This window comes from Podarcis gaigeae (genome assembly GCF_964106915.1).
Source record: "Podarcis gaigeae genome assembly, chromosome: 1".
Classification (NCBI taxonomy): Eukaryota; Metazoa; Chordata; class Lepidosauria; order Squamata; family Lacertidae; genus Podarcis; species Podarcis gaigeae.
This window is the reverse complement of record NC_139678.1, coordinates 65,673,365-65,689,813: the sequence shown is the minus strand read 5'-3', so window position 1 is coordinate 65,689,813 and position 16,449 is coordinate 65,673,365. Positions and strand designations below refer to the sequence as shown.

General features: G+C 38.9%; 1 protein-coding gene across 12 annotated transcripts in view; it reads right to left on the bottom strand.

Annotated features, from left to right (window-relative positions):
• Window positions 1-16,449, bottom strand: part of HIPK3 (homeodomain interacting protein kinase 3) — a 74,310-nt gene that overhangs the window by 15,739 nt on the left and 42,122 nt on the right. For all 12 annotated transcript variants that reach the window (XM_083724593.1, XM_083724597.1, XM_083724590.1 and 9 more), the window contains exons 3-7: window positions 5,343-5,466; window positions 4,551-4,670; window positions 3,740-3,826; window positions 2,199-2,383; window positions 583-742 (exon numbers count right to left, since the gene is read on the bottom strand). In XM_083724593.1, coding sequence (XP_083580719.1) covers window positions 583-742; window positions 2,199-2,383; window positions 3,740-3,826; window positions 4,551-4,670; window positions 5,343-5,466 — 676 coding nt within the window. The remainder of the gene's footprint in view (window positions 1-582; window positions 743-2,198; window positions 2,384-3,739; window positions 3,827-4,550; window positions 4,671-5,342; window positions 5,467-16,449) is intronic.

Below are 16,449 nucleotides of genomic sequence, written 5' to 3'. Positions count from 1 at the left end.
TAACAAATAGCAGCAAAATAAGAAACACAGATGCCTCAGTTACCAACTTAGCTTCCACATCTTTACCCATGAGGAGATTGGTATGATTCTGACATAGTTTCAACTTGTGGATCTCCCCACAGGGGAAAATGTGACTGTTCAATTTAGGTTGGTGAATATAATAATAGGAATGGTGAAGCATTTTCATTTCATCATATCCAAAGCCACTGAATGCAAAAACAATGAAGAACTTATTGTCACTTTTTGAAACTTAACCATTTTTATTGTGCAATGAGCTTCTGTAGCTAGTCTACTGCCTAATATGCATGGAATGGACAGTGAATAAGTTAATTTATCTTCTGTTTAGGATACATGATTTCTACCTCACCTTTTGATTCAGATGTATGTCATGTGCAACTACATTGTCCAAACCATAAAAACCATTCCCTTAAAACCAGATACATCTTTATTCCCCCTCTTAGAAAGGCCTGCCCCCTTCCAATGGCTTGAGACACGCCCCCCTTTCATTATCTTACATGATCTAAACCCTGGGATGTGGGTGGAAGTGAATAGGAGACCCAAAGTGAAATCAAAGGTACTTACCTGACTTCGTACTGCACCAATCTTGGCAAAATTAGCTGAGAGATTTGGTGCATTACCTGAAGCAATTGGTCTCAGGTGCACTGTTTTATTGCGATTATTTGTATCATATGAATTTGATCGGTACTTGCAAATGTCCATGATATGAAAACAGGATTTTACTCTGATGGCAAAGAGAAGAAAGAATGAGTTGTGAGGAAAGTAAGTGACAACAACCACAAAAACCCACTATAACAATCACAGGACTGGCCCAGACTATTTTCCTTAGAAACTAAACAGGTTAAAACCTCAGTCTCAATTGGGGTTGGGGGGGGGGAACCCACACAAGTTTTTTACTCTCATTGGCCTGGTTATGTTTAGCCACACTACAGCTTACCAGGAACATGCAAATGTGCCGGCTCCCAAAGAGAAGCTGATGCCCACTCCCCCCCCCCCAGCCTTTTAAATCAGTGCAGTGTGGCAGCTTAGTCAAAGTTTAGCTGCCTGAATCCAGGAGCAGAGTTAAGCTCTCTTCTCCCTAACCATGATCTATAGCTTAGAACACACACTGGCTGTAGACTGTGGTTAAGAAAGAAAGCTGAAGCTTGATCCCTGGGTCAGAGGACACTCTAAGCCAGGGGGCTGCCAACCCAGTGCTTACAAAGGCATTCACTGTAGCCCCCCAGCAGAGTCCCCAGATCCTGAGCTTTCTTTCTCTTTTGTTTTAAAGTAATTCTGCAGTCCTCCTAGAAAGAATGTCATGCAGTAAAATGTGCAGGTACTCTTCTAAGCAATTTCTGTCTGGACAGTTGCTTCTGCCTGTCAAGTGTTTTAAGCCAAAGGGAGAAGTGAGAGCTGTGATTGATAAGTGAGTTGACTGTTTTCCTATCTCCATTAGTACACTTTTCCTGCTTCTCTCTTATTTTCTATTCCTCGCCATTTCCATAGGATGTCCCTCCTTTTCCCCTAGCAACTGTTATGCATCTTTCATGTGTTGGATTCATCTGAGATCAGGCAGTCACTACAGTATTATTCAACTTTCTGTGTACTTTATGTATGGTTTGTTTGGTGAATTTTCCTTTTACTATCTTTTTGGAACAGAAAAGAAAATACAAGAATAAGAATAAAATGCTTGCCAGCTAGTGTTTTGTCTTTTTATTTGTGACTATGAATGTTTGTGGCTGGCTGTGGTAATTCAAAATAATTCCTGGATTCAGTTATCCTTTATTTTAGTGTATTTCTGGTTTTTATGGAAGCCGCCCAGAGTGGCTGGGGAAACCCAGCCAGATGGGCGGGGTACAAATAATAATAATAATAATAATAATAATAATAATAATAATTATTATTATTATTATTATTATTATTATTATTATTATTATTATTATTATTATTTCTAGTTCTAATATAAAGCAGCACACCAGCAATAGGCAACATAGCAACCGAGACTAACTAATGCTTGTGTACAGAGGAAAGCCATAGTTACTGAAACCCTGGTTCTGTTGCAATCTGCACTAACCAGGAGAATGTGGCCCAGAATCAAAAGGCACAGGAACTACAGAAAACATGGGTAAATGGGTAGCATGGAACCCTTTCAAAAAGGCTTTCCCTTATTATTTTTACAAGTGTGTTATACAACATACTGGTTGCTATGAGGAAAATCAAGGAGGTGCTTCATGGTAATAAAAGGATGGTTCAGTGTGTCAACTGGAGTGATTCTTGAGTCAGCATCTATCAACAGCATTTTCTTCAACAGGCTGACAAACTCTCTTCTGTCTGCTTTCTCTGCCAACAGGTCACTTCCTTCTAAATCCATCACCATGTTCACCTGTGTTGAACGAGTAAATGTGAGAGTGAAAACAATCAGGCGTTTATCATTCATCAATAACAACATTTTCATTCAAATATTTATATCCTGCCTTTCAAGATATTATTAAACTCAAGGCAACTTCATATAAAAATATAAATGACAGCAAAATCATAATTAAATTCCACAATAAAACAAATAGCAGTAAAACAGCACTATACAAACAATTATCAGTGGCAGCATATGAAGTGTAATTTTTAATTACATTGCAAGCAAAACATCATTCTATGTGTCCTTCTACTTTAAAAAGTACTGGATGATAGAAAGAAGTGGTACAAGTTTTAGGGGAAGGAGAGATGGAAATGTCAGCAAGCCTCAAAACACGTTTATATATATAAGAACATTTAAAAGGGTACTGTTAAAGAAACAACCATGCTGCAGAGTACAGGCTAAATATCAACTTAACTAACTACAGTATTTGTAAAATATGGTTAGTACCTAAATGGCTGCATTCACACAAAGGGAAGAATTCAATGTAGCACAAAGGATTTTTTTCTGTCAGCACAAGCCTTCCTCTCTTCATCCTATGCAGTTTTCTGGGGGGTTCCCTCAATTCCCCAAGCCAATTTGGGGCACAAAGCTCTGCTGCACTGGTAGACAATATTGCACTGGCTTCCGCTAGTGGGATTCATTCATGAATTTGGCCAGGAATGCTAAGCCATGATTTAGTGCTACATGCACAAACAGAAAAGAGCCTGTGTAACGCCTCAGTCTCTCATGGTTCTCTACATTCCATGTGGCTGGGAGCAGAACTTCACCACAGTTAAATTTCATTTTCTGGTTTGTCACTACATGTAAACCTGGGATAAACTCTGGAAGTTTCAAAACAAGCCAACTTCAAACCATGGATTATGAACAGTTAATTTTTTAAAAATGTAGTGAATTAAAGGAAACTGCCAGGTGTCAAGTGTTATTTTTAAATACCTAGCCATGTAATCACTAGGTTGTAAAGCTATTCGTTGAAATTAGTAGGGGGGGGGGATATTTCACATGCAGGTGGGACTGGCATGCAGCAGAAAGGAGAATGGAACTTTTAAAGAGGCGATGCTTTACAAATAAACAAAAATTGTCATAATGGAAAAGCAACTCCATCAATTTCATGTGCACTGGTGAAGCTACCATGGATGAGTATGGATATAAAGACATCATGTATTTTAGAGTAAAAAAAAAAGAAATTAAAATAAAGGGAAAATCTTGAAAGTAGATACAGGGGAAGAGTTCCCACAAGTGAAATTAGAGGTAGCTAGTCACAAATGGTAGCTAATACATTAAAAAACACACAAACTGTATACATTAAATGCATCTGAATGTACTCACATGCACTATTTCATCCAAACTGTTGAAAATGTACTTTCGGGCCTCTTTGGATTTCATCCCTGTCTCTCGTTCATGTTCTTCCAGTGTCTTCAGAAATTTAAGAAATGGATGGTTTCATTATTAATATACCGGGGGGAGGGGAATCATTATATGGCACAAAGAAATAGCAACCTACAGCAGGCATCACTGTGTTTTCTGTTTACTGCTGTAAAAATATGGCCTTTTCCAAAAATGGAAATGTGCTATGTCTAAGAGAGGTGTGCAGGGCAACTCATTTTAATCAGCTATGCCATTTACCTTAGTTCCTAGAGTTGATCCAAATGTTCTCCAGTCAGTATGAATGAAGAAGCCAAAACATTTTCCAGTTCCCCTTCCCCTTGGCAACCTTACATTTTCCTGACAATCTGCAACCCTTAATACCACTTTGTTTGCAAGATAACCCTTGTGCAGAGCAATAGTGACATGACCATACAGCCAATCAGTTTTTGCTATGTGATGACATCAGAGGACAAGTGAGGAAGGCTGATGAAATAAGGATCCTAAAGCTGCAGTTGTGAAGAGAGCCAATCAAGTTCTATCTTTGCCTGAAGCACAACTGGCAGGAAGGCAGTGTGCCAACACAGAAGGATGTGCTTCCTAGGCCCCTCCCACAAAACTGCTTCTTCCAATCAGCCACCATTACAGACCAACCATGTGTTCACAAAATATACCCCCTGTTCTGCTTCTGCTGTATTCCTCCTTGAAGGCACATGTATAGCCAAAAACACGGACAGCAGGAACTCCTGTCTACGCTTTCAAGAATTCTTAGTACCTTTAATCTCCAACTAGAATATGGTGCATCTGTTTCTTTACAGAAAAACCGTGTGGTCTTCGTTCCAACGTTCAACAACTGCTCTGGAGGTGAGCCTTGTGTCTGTGAAATGTAGCGAATCTGAAAAGTTAAAAGAAGTGTGAGTTTTACAAACACATTGCTGTATGGTTGCGTCTTGAGTGGTGGTTACTTCCAGGGATGGTGTATACATGCAAAAATGTTTATACCTGAGCTGCCTCCCTTGGGACCACCCTTACCTTCCAAGTAAGATTTTACACTCTCTGCCTGCTTACTAGGCTCTGGGATGCTCTTGTGTGGGCTCTTGCAAGATCTCACAGGGCCATTTGAGTTCTTGCAAGAACATCCCAGAGCCCAGTAAGAAATTCTGAGAACTTAAAAGCTCTTTCCACACTGGGAAAATCGAGTGAAAAAGAAGCTTTTAAGCTCTTTGTCTTGCATGCAATTAATTTTGCGGGATTTCAACCAGCCAGCTTTCAACCACACAAGGTTGAAATCGCGGACAAGGTGCAATCATACTGTATACAGTTATGATTTTGAATGCCCGCACCACCATTATCCTGCTTAATGCCAATTATCCAATACTGCAGTGCTTCAAGAGTTTGACTCAAAGGGAGTTATTTTAAATCATTTTCTTGGTGTTTTGAAATATTGGTGCACAATTATTTCGTATGTTCAAAGTCATAAGACAAAATCAATGAACTCTGAACCCCAACTGACTAATTTGCAGAGTTAAACAGATAAAAGTATCTCAGATCATCAAGTTTCTACTACCTGGTCATATTCGAGGGCTCCCGGATACAGTGGCCATCCAAGGAATAGCTCAGCAATCACACAGCCCAGTGACCACATGTCTATGGCTTCACAAAACGGCAAACCCAATATGATTTCTGGTGCTCTGCAAATAAAACAGGGATGGTTAATGGACATTCTACATAAAAACAATAACCTGGATAAAAACTGGAGTTTGGAAAACATTATTTAAATAATTGTAAAAGTCAAAGAGCTTTGTTTTTCTGTAAGGTAAACTGTTCTTATTAAATCCCCCATCTTCCCATGCAGACCATACTAGTTATGTGCCATGGAATCTTCAAATTATATGTTATTCTGCTTCATCATACTTTACCAGTTGCGGCTTTCAGTGTCCAGGCTATTTTTACTGCAAACACAAAAAAGGTGACACTTATTCTGCAGTAAATTCACACGGTGCTTTATTTTTCACCTGAATGTGTGTGAGAACTTGCATTGTGCTTTACTTTGCACATAGCAGTACCTATGGAGACATGCTCTTCAAGTGTGTGCTAGCATTAAAGTTTAGTAAAAAAAATTAACTGAAAACCAAAGTAAAAGGATACTAAAGCATATTCAACAATGCATCATGGGCACAAGGTTAGGTCATAAATATTTCTTTATTTAAATTTACAGTTCACCCATTCCCAACAATTACTTAATTTATTATTTATACATCAATTAAATTTATTATTTAGCTTTTGTTCCCAACATTTGCATGAATCCAGATGTTTTATTGAATGTGAAGTGTAGCACTTTTTCATTGACTATAAAATGTGTGTGTCCCATGGTTAGGCTGATGAACTAGGACAGAAAGAAACCACACTTGCTAAATAAACCATGGCTTACATAAGAACAGCTGTGCTGGATCAGACAAAGCTCATCTAATCCAAGACAGACAACTCTTCATTTACGCATTTGGTGAGCTGGAAGGACAGTGTGGTTTTGCCCAGCTGAGCTGATAAAGGTGGCCCCCCATTCTATGCTATTTCACAGGGGGGTTCCAAACATAACCCCCACGTAAATGGGGCGTCATCTGTATTCTGGTGGGCAACAAGATGCCTATGAGAAACCTGCAAGCAGGGCCTGAGTGCTATAGCCTTCTCCATACATGGTGTGCCCAACAACTAGTATTCAGAGGCAGATCACCTCTACACAGCCTTCATGGCTAGTAGCTATTGATAAGTCTGATTCGCCATGGATATGTCTAGTTCCCTTTTACATCTTGTGTTAATGAATTTCAGAGTTTAAATATGTGCTGTGTGAAGAGGCACTTGCTATTTTCTTTTCTGAATCTCCTAACGGTCATCTTCATTGGATGCCCCCAGGTTTTAGTATTATGGTAGAGACCTATCCACCCATCCAAACCTCTTGGTGAGATCCTCCAGGCTCTTCATTATTTTCACTGTCCTTTTCTGAACCTTTCTGAACATCCATAATGGCTACATACAAAGACCAGAAAGACTGTGCATTTAATTTTTCCTCATATACCGTATTGGCCAGAATATAAGCCACACCTGTAAATAAGTCGCACCTTTAAAATTCAAGGGGTAAGAAGAAGAAAAGACAATACCCGAATATAAGTCGCTCCTTTAAAATTCCGCAGGCACTCACACCCATTCCGTTTTACATATGTCTGTTTCAGCAGCGATATTGTAAAAGCCAAGTTTTGTAAGGTTGCGAATTTAAGCTGCACTTTAACTTTTCACAGTCGGAATTTGGAAAAAAAAGTGTGGCTTATCTGCAGGCCAATATGGTAATAATGGTTGAGCCCAGGGAGTTTCCTCCCTAATAACTGACTCCATAACACCCACATGGGTTGGAGCAGGGGAGATTCCACATGTGCCATGAAATATTTGGATCCAAACATGTGCATATTTTGTAACACAGAATATTCATCCATTGCCCATCTGATTGTATTTTTTGGTAAATCAATTCAAGACTTTAAAATTGCAGAATATAAATCCAACTGAAAAATTACTATAGTAAGGAAAACTGCCTGATGTGATCAGAAAAGTGAAATTAATGAAAGCTATAAAAAGTGCAGCATTGTTTCCATGAATCTACAAATTCTGAATGTCAACCCTTTGTTGGATAATACAAACAGAAAGAAACAAGTTCAAAGAAACAAGTGAATTCTCATTAATATGTAGCCAAGAACTTATTGCTAATAACGGAATAAGTAAAAACTGCATTTTCAATGTGGTCTGGCTGACATTTCAGTTGGGTGCCATAAAAATAAAAATAATCCTTCAAGCAGCTTAAAGTCAGGAAGACTACCAAAGACAGCTGTTAATTCAGAGAACTTCAAAGTCACATGCCTTCCAGAAAAGTATAATGCACTACAGTCTCTATATATTTAAAACCGGTTTCATTTCCTAAAATGGCATGACAATCATGCTGAAGAAGATTCCCATCAAAAGCCAAAAATGGTAGCAGCAAAATCTCTTTATTGTGGTATTTTTACATGTTGAATTTAAATAGCTCAAATATTTCTGAAGTGATGGAATGACTATTTTTAGCAGACACTTCAGCAAGGCACTACTTTAGAAAGGGGGTGTTTTAGTTCTGAGGACCACATTAATAGTATCTCATGTCATGATTGCAGAAGCTGTTACAGGTTTTTATACTCAGTAACTCAGGAGAAACTTAAAAGACTGACCAACCAGACAGTAAATCAGATTTCAAATTAATAACGAATTCTGGGCAGATCCTTTCCAACGTTTTGCTTTTAGTAAATCAAGAAAGCAGAACACCATGCCTAGCTGCAACTGAAATACTAATATTTGTAAGACAACTATGCCACATTACAGAGCTAATACAACAACAATTTGCTTTGGAATATACATAACATGATTTATAAATGTTTGACACTCACAATACTGTTACAATAATTTGGCCCCGAATGTTCACAACGCATGATGGCTTTATCTACTCATCAGATCTATATTAAGGTATAAATATCTATTGTACCTCTTATGTACAATATTTTAATTGTACCAATTACATGATATTTTAATTGTGTACACTGTACGTCTCTTAAGAGACAACTGGTGAAACAAAGTTTAGTCGTTATGACTGAAAAAAACTAAGCCTAAAAACTGAATTATGCTAGGTGGAGCCTAAGCAAACCTTTGGCCCAAGTTTAATTAGAGTTTAATTTTTTTTCATATGCAGAACCAAACAAAAGTTAAAAGATGCTCATTGAGAGCACTATTATTATTTTTCAAAAAAGGGATAAATGAAACAGCAGTGTGCATTCCCATCCATCCCCCCAAATACTGGTTTGTTTTGTGTTTGGGGTGCAAGAAGTATACTCAGGATAGGTAAATCGCTATTCTATTTTTGATCAGAGAGATACTCAAAGAGCTTTTGAAGCACAACACAATGGAATGGTGATCTTCCCTCCTCCTCCTCCTCCCTTGCCACAAGCTCAACAGGAGGGCTGAAACTTGTCCTCTGAATGTTGCCCTGCATGGCACTTGGAACCTCTCAAGACAACCATGGGGATGATACCCTGTTCCTTTCCCAGCTCTGTGCTTCTGAGGCAAAACCAACATGCATTGCAAGTGCAGAAATCATTCCAACATCACCTACTCAATAAGGAGGACAGCTGGATCTTAGGTTTGGCACACTGTGTTGCTGAAGCTCTTACAGCAGCTTAAAATATACAGCACAACTGGAGGAATGATCACTCACCACCAGCTCCAGCTCTCTTGTTTGGGAGGCGGTTTGTGGCCCTTCTGTGTTTCACTGTACCTTTGAGGTACGGTTAGTGCCTAAGATAAGCCATCTAAAAGCAGGTGAGCTTGGAGAAAAGAGAAGTGCAGCACAAGCTCAGGGACACAACCCTGCCCTTTACAGTGGGTTCTGGCAACACAAATTGTTGGTTGGCTATTAAGGTAAGCCAACGTCTGTGGGTTCATGTTTGCTTCTACCGCCAGTGAGTAAGTAACGTTAAGGCATCCTCCGTACTTTCCCAACAAGCTAATAATTCATTTCACAGCAGATTTAATGCAGAATGCAAACGTCCACTAGTATGTACTAGAATATACAGTGGTACCTCGGGTTACGTTACCTTTGGGTAACGTAACTTTGGGTTGCGAATGTGGCAAACCCAGAAGTGTATACCTCCGGGTTTTGCCGTGCACACATGCTCAGAAGCGCTCTATTGCGCAGTGCGCATGCAGAAAAGCGGGGCCTCTGGATACGGACTTTTCGGGGTAAGTACGGACCCCCAGGATGAATTAAGTTTGTATCTGGAGGGTCCACTGTACTCTGCTCCCATCCATTTAACACAATGAAATGCTATCATGAAAGGAATCTATGCCATAAAAACATGATAATTTGTTAATCATAATGTAAATCAAAACACATCTCTCGTTTAAATCATTTGTTTTGCTCACAGGTGTCACAAATTAACAGCTACATTGAATGGTATATATTTAAAGGGCAGAACCACAGGTGGATGGGCAAATTAGCTGTAGGGCCCTTCCCCATCACTGCAGCTGCTACTTACATAAACATATCCCATTTCCAGAGACAAATGAGACTCTTCAGTCAATCACTGCTGATATATTAACCACCATGGAAGAATCTAACTTAATGCAGAGACTGCTCAGAAGCAGAAACTGCTCCAAGTGAGCTAACATTCACACCAGTCATCCTACCAACTTTCATGTGGATGCCTAGGTCCTGGTAGCTCACAGCACCCTCCTTTATATGCTATGCAGTAGCAGTTAAAGAAGTCCAAAACACTGGAATTAAGGACCCAGCTTTTCCAGAATAAAGCACATCAAATTTATGTGAGGTGGTTAAAAAATAATGCAAAAAACACAGCTCAGAAAAAGTACTAATAAAAGAATACTGTTGGAAAATAGGAAGGGGGAGAATGCAAGTTAGAATGAAAAATATATCTAGCTATCCTAGTCTAGTGGCAAGGCAATGACACCATACCACAGGAATAAAACAGCACAGACATGTGCTCAAGCAAGAAAAAAATGGTGGCCAAGTTAGCTAATCAGATACTGGGCTGTCAGTAAATTTCCAGAACTGAGAGAGAAATGTGCTCTCTCACCACGAAGGCATTTCCTTCAATTACCTGGGCTGCCATAGTGGCTTTGGAGCCCAGTTCATACCAGATAACACAGGTGCACTCAATCCGTGATCTCACCACAAAGTAACATCTTGGATTACCAGAGGCCTGCAGGAACCAACCTTTTGTTAAAGGATTAATACATGTGTGCAGAATGTCACTGTCTCCTCAGTAAATAAACAAAAAGCTTTTCTCTGCACATCTATAGATTGGGGAAGACCTTACATGTAAGAGTCCTCTAGTATGTTTCTCATTCAGACAAGATTGATTCCATGTCTCTTATTTAGCAAGTAAGCATACCACATGACATGTTGTTCAATTCCTGTACTGATTACACCTACACATCCACTGCCAAAAAACTAATCAAACAGAAAAACATTTCAAGTGTAAGGAGCATGCAGTTTTCCTCCCCACAACAATCATTTTACTTTTATTATCCAAAACACTAAGTTAGAAGAACAAAATTTTCCAACCAATAGACAAAAAATGATTGTTTCATTTGAGCTGGAGCACATCAGAACCTATTTGCAATGTATGGCTTAGTCCTGAAAATGTGAAGTAATCGTCTCTGCTCATGTGCAGAGTAGCTTACACTAGACTACTCACAATCAGCCTCTTATGTCTGAGATTAAGGACAGCATCTTCCAGTGAAAAAGGAAGTAGAAAAGAATAAGAATTACAGCCATAGTTCCTCACTTGAAACTTTATAAATTACCTATTATACCAACACGAATTGAAATCACAATTGTAGATGTTATATAAGGGATTATATCTGAATGGAATGTAATGGAAATTATTAAAATTTTTGAATGCAGAAGAAATGTAGAAGAATGAACTCATCAACTCTAGCATGTAAGGGGTCCAGTTTAGTTAAATTGTATAATTTGACATTTGAATAATTGGCATTGATAATGGTATTAACTGGATAAAATTGGTATTGTTATAATGAAGCTGTTACTGGAATGATATTGGAAAAGCAATAAAAATATATATATTTAAAAGAAAGAAAGGAAAAGGATTTGGAGTCAGTGTGATACTGAGACAGGCATACAGCTCATATTTTTCATTTCAAATATTCACTGACACTCCCCCCCCCAAAAAAGGTAGCAAGAAATACTAGCAACAGTGTTGTTCCTCCCAATCCAATTCAAAAAATTATATGCAGCATGATTAAGCAAACATATATTAATTATAGAAAGAAACTCACACTGTGTCAACTGTAAATTGCTTACCTGCTCGCTCTCTCTCTATAGCAAAGTCACAAAACAAATACTAAACGAAACAAAAGCGAAGTAAGTAACGCTCCCTGTTGCTTCTCTAGTTACCAGAACAGGCTAAAAGCTATGAAATATGCCCTTCATGGAAACAGCTCTGAGCATGCTGAGAACAGATGTATGATTCTAATAGGCTACCATATGGTACAGGACCGTTCTTTTTTTAAAAAAAAAAATATTTATTAAGAATTTTTATAAAAGAAAAGCATAAATAACAAACAACATTGCTTATATCATACACAAAATTTCATAACTTGTTTGGACTTCCTCACGTTTCCTGCTCCCACTTACATTGTTAAAAAGTTTTTTCAAGCAAATTATCATCTTGTTTACAATCTTATATCCACTCGTTTAAATATAATCTGGTAGTTCTCCCAAAGGATTTGTCTTTTCCTTAATCTCACTTATCATCTAATTTCAATCTAGTTTAGTGGTGGCCAATTATTTATGATCAAGCATCCTTCTTAACATTCAATCAAATTACAATATTTTTGTAAATAAATTTTAAATTTCTTCCAATCTTCTTCCATCCTTTCTTCTCCCAGGTCTCGGATTCTGCCGGTCATCTCTGCCAGTTGCATATAGTCTATCAGCTGCATCTGCCATTCTTCCAGTGTGGGTAGATCTTGAGTCTTCCAATTCTTAGCAATGAGTATCCTTGCTGCTGTTGTTGCATACATAAAAAATGTTCGATCCTTCTTTAACACCCTCTGGCCGACAATACCCAAGAGGAAGGCCTCTGGTTTCTTGGTGAAGGTATACTTAAATACCTTTTTCAGCTCATTATATATCATTTCCCAGAAGGCCTTCACTTTAGGGCAGTTCCACCAGAGGTGAAAGAATGTTCCTTCATTTTCCTTACATTTCCAACATTTATTATCAGACGAATGGTATATTTTGGCAAGTTTTACTGGGGTCATGTACCATCTATATATCATTTTCATTACATTTTCCTTCAAAGCATTACATGCCGTGAAATTCAGCCCAGTGGTCCACAACCTTTCCCAGTCCTCAAACATGATGTTATGCCCAATGTCCTGTGCCCACTTTATCATAGCAGATTTAACCAGTTCGTCTTGTGTATTCCATTTTAACAGCAAGTTATACATTCTTGATAGTACCTTAGTCTTTGGTTCTAACAGTTCTGTCTCCAACTTCGATTTCTCCACCTGGAACCCTAGTTTTTTGTCATTTTTAAAAACTTCTTTAATCTGGGCGTAATGTAACCAGTCTCGCACTTTACCCTCCATTTTCTCCAAACTCTGCAATTTCCAATTGTCCAGAACCGTTCTTAAGGGGTTTCAAGCAGTCCACCCTAACCTGATATGAGTGTCTGCTGGATAGCCCTGGTAACAACAGAAGGTGCCTGAACCAGCAGAATCTGAAAAGACAGCAGTTCTCCTAATGTTCAAATGTCTGTTACATGTTTTTTCTCTGCCTAATGACAGTATTGCCACAGCTATACTTTGGGGTTAAGATTCAGTGAGTGGTGCAGAAAACTGAATGACCTGAAAACAGGACATTGACAGAAATACTTCCACAAGCCTCTATAAGTTCAGAGAAGTATAAAATGCGTGTGAGACAGGACAGAGTGTGTGGCTTTGAGATTTGGGGAAGAGGAGGATTTTAAAAATTGTTTCACACCTTCAACTGTGGGCCAGGAAGATCCCCCACTGGTTACAATATCTGACCCATTGTTTTATGAAGACAAATTAGTTCAATTTATTGGAAGCTCCAATAAGCATCCCATTTTTTACAAAATCGTACTAATGCAATTTATTAATCAATGGTCAATTTGATCTATAAAAGAATAACTGAATACATTTAAAGATGATTTTCATAATTTTAATGTTTTATATTTTTGTAAACTTGGGGGGGCAGTTGTTTGTTTGTTTGTTTACAATCAATAAGTGTATAAATTTTGGTAAATAAACCAATCCAGAAATACGGTTTTTTCATTACCCAAAAATGCATATAATATTTGCATATAGATACATTAAAATGATGTTTGCATTTCTGGTAGCAATTTTTAGAAACCAATGATTTTGCTCACATGACTACTGTATTTTCCTAGGAAAGGCTCTCCACTTAGCTGGATTAGCACACAATTGATAGCTGGATTCCACTGCTATGAGATACTGTCAAGTCATCATTTCGAGAACAACCCTATCAAGCTGTTTTCGCTATTCAGTATGCATGACTATCATGAAATTGCTCTGCAAATGCAGTTTAAAACCTGGTGCAACGAATATTCAAGAGACACATGACTGTCTGGCTAATTAAATGAAATCCAACTATTCATCAACAGTTTTAAAAGGCATAATACAGAGCAACAGGGTTCAAAGGCACAAACCAGCAAACATTAAGCATGCTTGAGCCTCAACAAAATCAATGGCACTTTACATCCCACTGGTTTAATGTAAAGAGGAGTGCTGTGAAATCAGCCCATCTCAATTTGAAATGAGCTGTGCTGCATTTGAGAAAACTGAACACTTCTTTTGAGAGCTTGAAAGAACATCCAGCCACGGGTAGTTTCCCCACCATCATCCATCATCTTGTCTGCTAATGGTGTAGTGCATGGGTAGGCAAACTAAGGCCCGGGTGCCGGATCCGGCCCAATCACCTTCTAAATCCGGCCCGCGGACAGTCCAGGAATCAGCATGTTTTTACATGAGTAGAATGTGTCCTTTTATCTAAAATGCATCTCTGGGTTATTTGTGGGGCATAGGAATTCGTTCATTTCCCCCCTGAAAATATAGTCCGGCCCGCACAAAGTCTGAGGGACAGTGGACCAGCCCCCTGCTGAAAAAGTTTGCTGACCCCTGGTGTAGTGGTTAAGAGTGCTAGACTGTGACCTGCCAGGCCAGGATTAAAAACTTCACAAAGCCATAAAGGTCACTTGGTGATCTTTGGCCAATCACGGTCTCTCAGTCTAGCCTACCTTGCAGGGTTGTTGTGAAGACAAAATGGGTAAGAGAACAGTGTATGCCACCTTGAGCTCCTTGGAGGGAAGTTGAGCTATAATGGCAATAAACAGATAATAAAATAAAAACATATCCCAGTTCCCACACTAACCAAGCTGGGCAGGGGGAGAACACAAGCACTGGCTAAAGTTGAACACTCTTCCTAAGTTCCCAATGCTCTGTATGCTTCTGAGCATACCTGGAATGTCTAATGTTGATGCAAACAACAATATTCAAATAAAGTCAGCCTTACATCTTGAAAGCTGACAGTTGTAAAGTGGTTTACAGTCTCAGAACAGGAAGGCTTCCAAATGTACATCTTCCACTCTCATCCCATGTGTGAAGCCTGCTCATGTCCTGGCAATTTTGGCAGGGACGAAAGAGCAAACCCACCCCACCTTGCACCAAATATGACAGCAAAACAGAAATTTCTGGGGCAGGTTCTTCTGCCACACAGGTCTTCCCACAGACATCTGGCTTCATTACTTGGCCAGCAGCCACTTTTGCCTGCTAAATAAGAGCTTTTGTTCCCAAACAAGCACAAGACAACACCCCGCTTCTGATACAAATGTGTATTCCTGAGACTGTCAAGCAGTCACTGAAGACATAAAGCTGAAATATACAAGCTATTTGCTGTGAAGCAGTCCCCTATGCTCAAATGAAAAACTCTAAATTAAGTGGATTATGTACTACATGCCAAGCTCCTAACTCTCATGGCTGCCGTGTTGGATGTTGACATATAGTGTCTGCAAAGCCAAAGCAACAAATAAATAAATCTCCAGAGTTCTCTAAAGACAGGGATTCTTTGTCCTTTCTAGCTATTCTGTCTCTTCCACGTATCCTCTTCCCATACTCTGCATTGACGCATATTTCCCACCCCTACAGTGAAGCTTTCTCCCAAACCCTCAAATTCTGCAAGTATTCTGCAAGCTACAAAATTGTAATTAATTTACATAAGTAATGTAAGGCTATAAATACAAAGTACCTGGCAACACATTGTTTCAAATTTAGCAAAAAAAAAGAGAATAAAAGCATGAATTTGGCCATGTGATTTGAACTTTCTTTACTACCTGTTTCAGCTTCCCCATGCTTCAGCTGCCAATGCTTACCCTTCACCTAAATGGAATTACAATAGCAATTCTGTGTCTAAAATGCATTTGAGAGTCTTAATTGTTGCCAGCTAGTCTCCGTTTAATTCTCTAAATTGATTTTCTCTAGCTGTGTAGCATTCCTAAAAAGATCCGAATACATCATTTGTCTTTTCAGTACAGCACATTAGCTCCCAATTACAACTGTTAGTTATGAATGTGTCTAATTATTTTCTCTTTGAGGATATCATTAAACTCACTAACAAAGGAACCAAACTGAATCCTATCCTATCCCCTATCCATCAAACACATACAGGCACACAATGGAAAGCTTATGGACCTATAACATCACCTTAGAATGTCTTCTTGTGACAGTCAAGCATACGAAAATCAAACAACTGGCCTATCCCCTCACCTGCCACAACACCATCTGCCATGTGGGAAGGATTCCAGGAGGAAGAGGGGGAGGCAGGCAGACAGACAGAAAAAACGTCAGGAGCTTGCTCCTTCTCCAGTTGAGCTGCCTAAATTTTGTTACAAAACTTTTGGCATCCTTCATTGAATTTTTATAATATTGTGAGCTGCTTTGAAAACTTCAGTCAAAAATACAAGCCTACTAAAACAAATAATTATTCACCTGCCTGCCAGTAGGCTATATTTTTACAAACTATT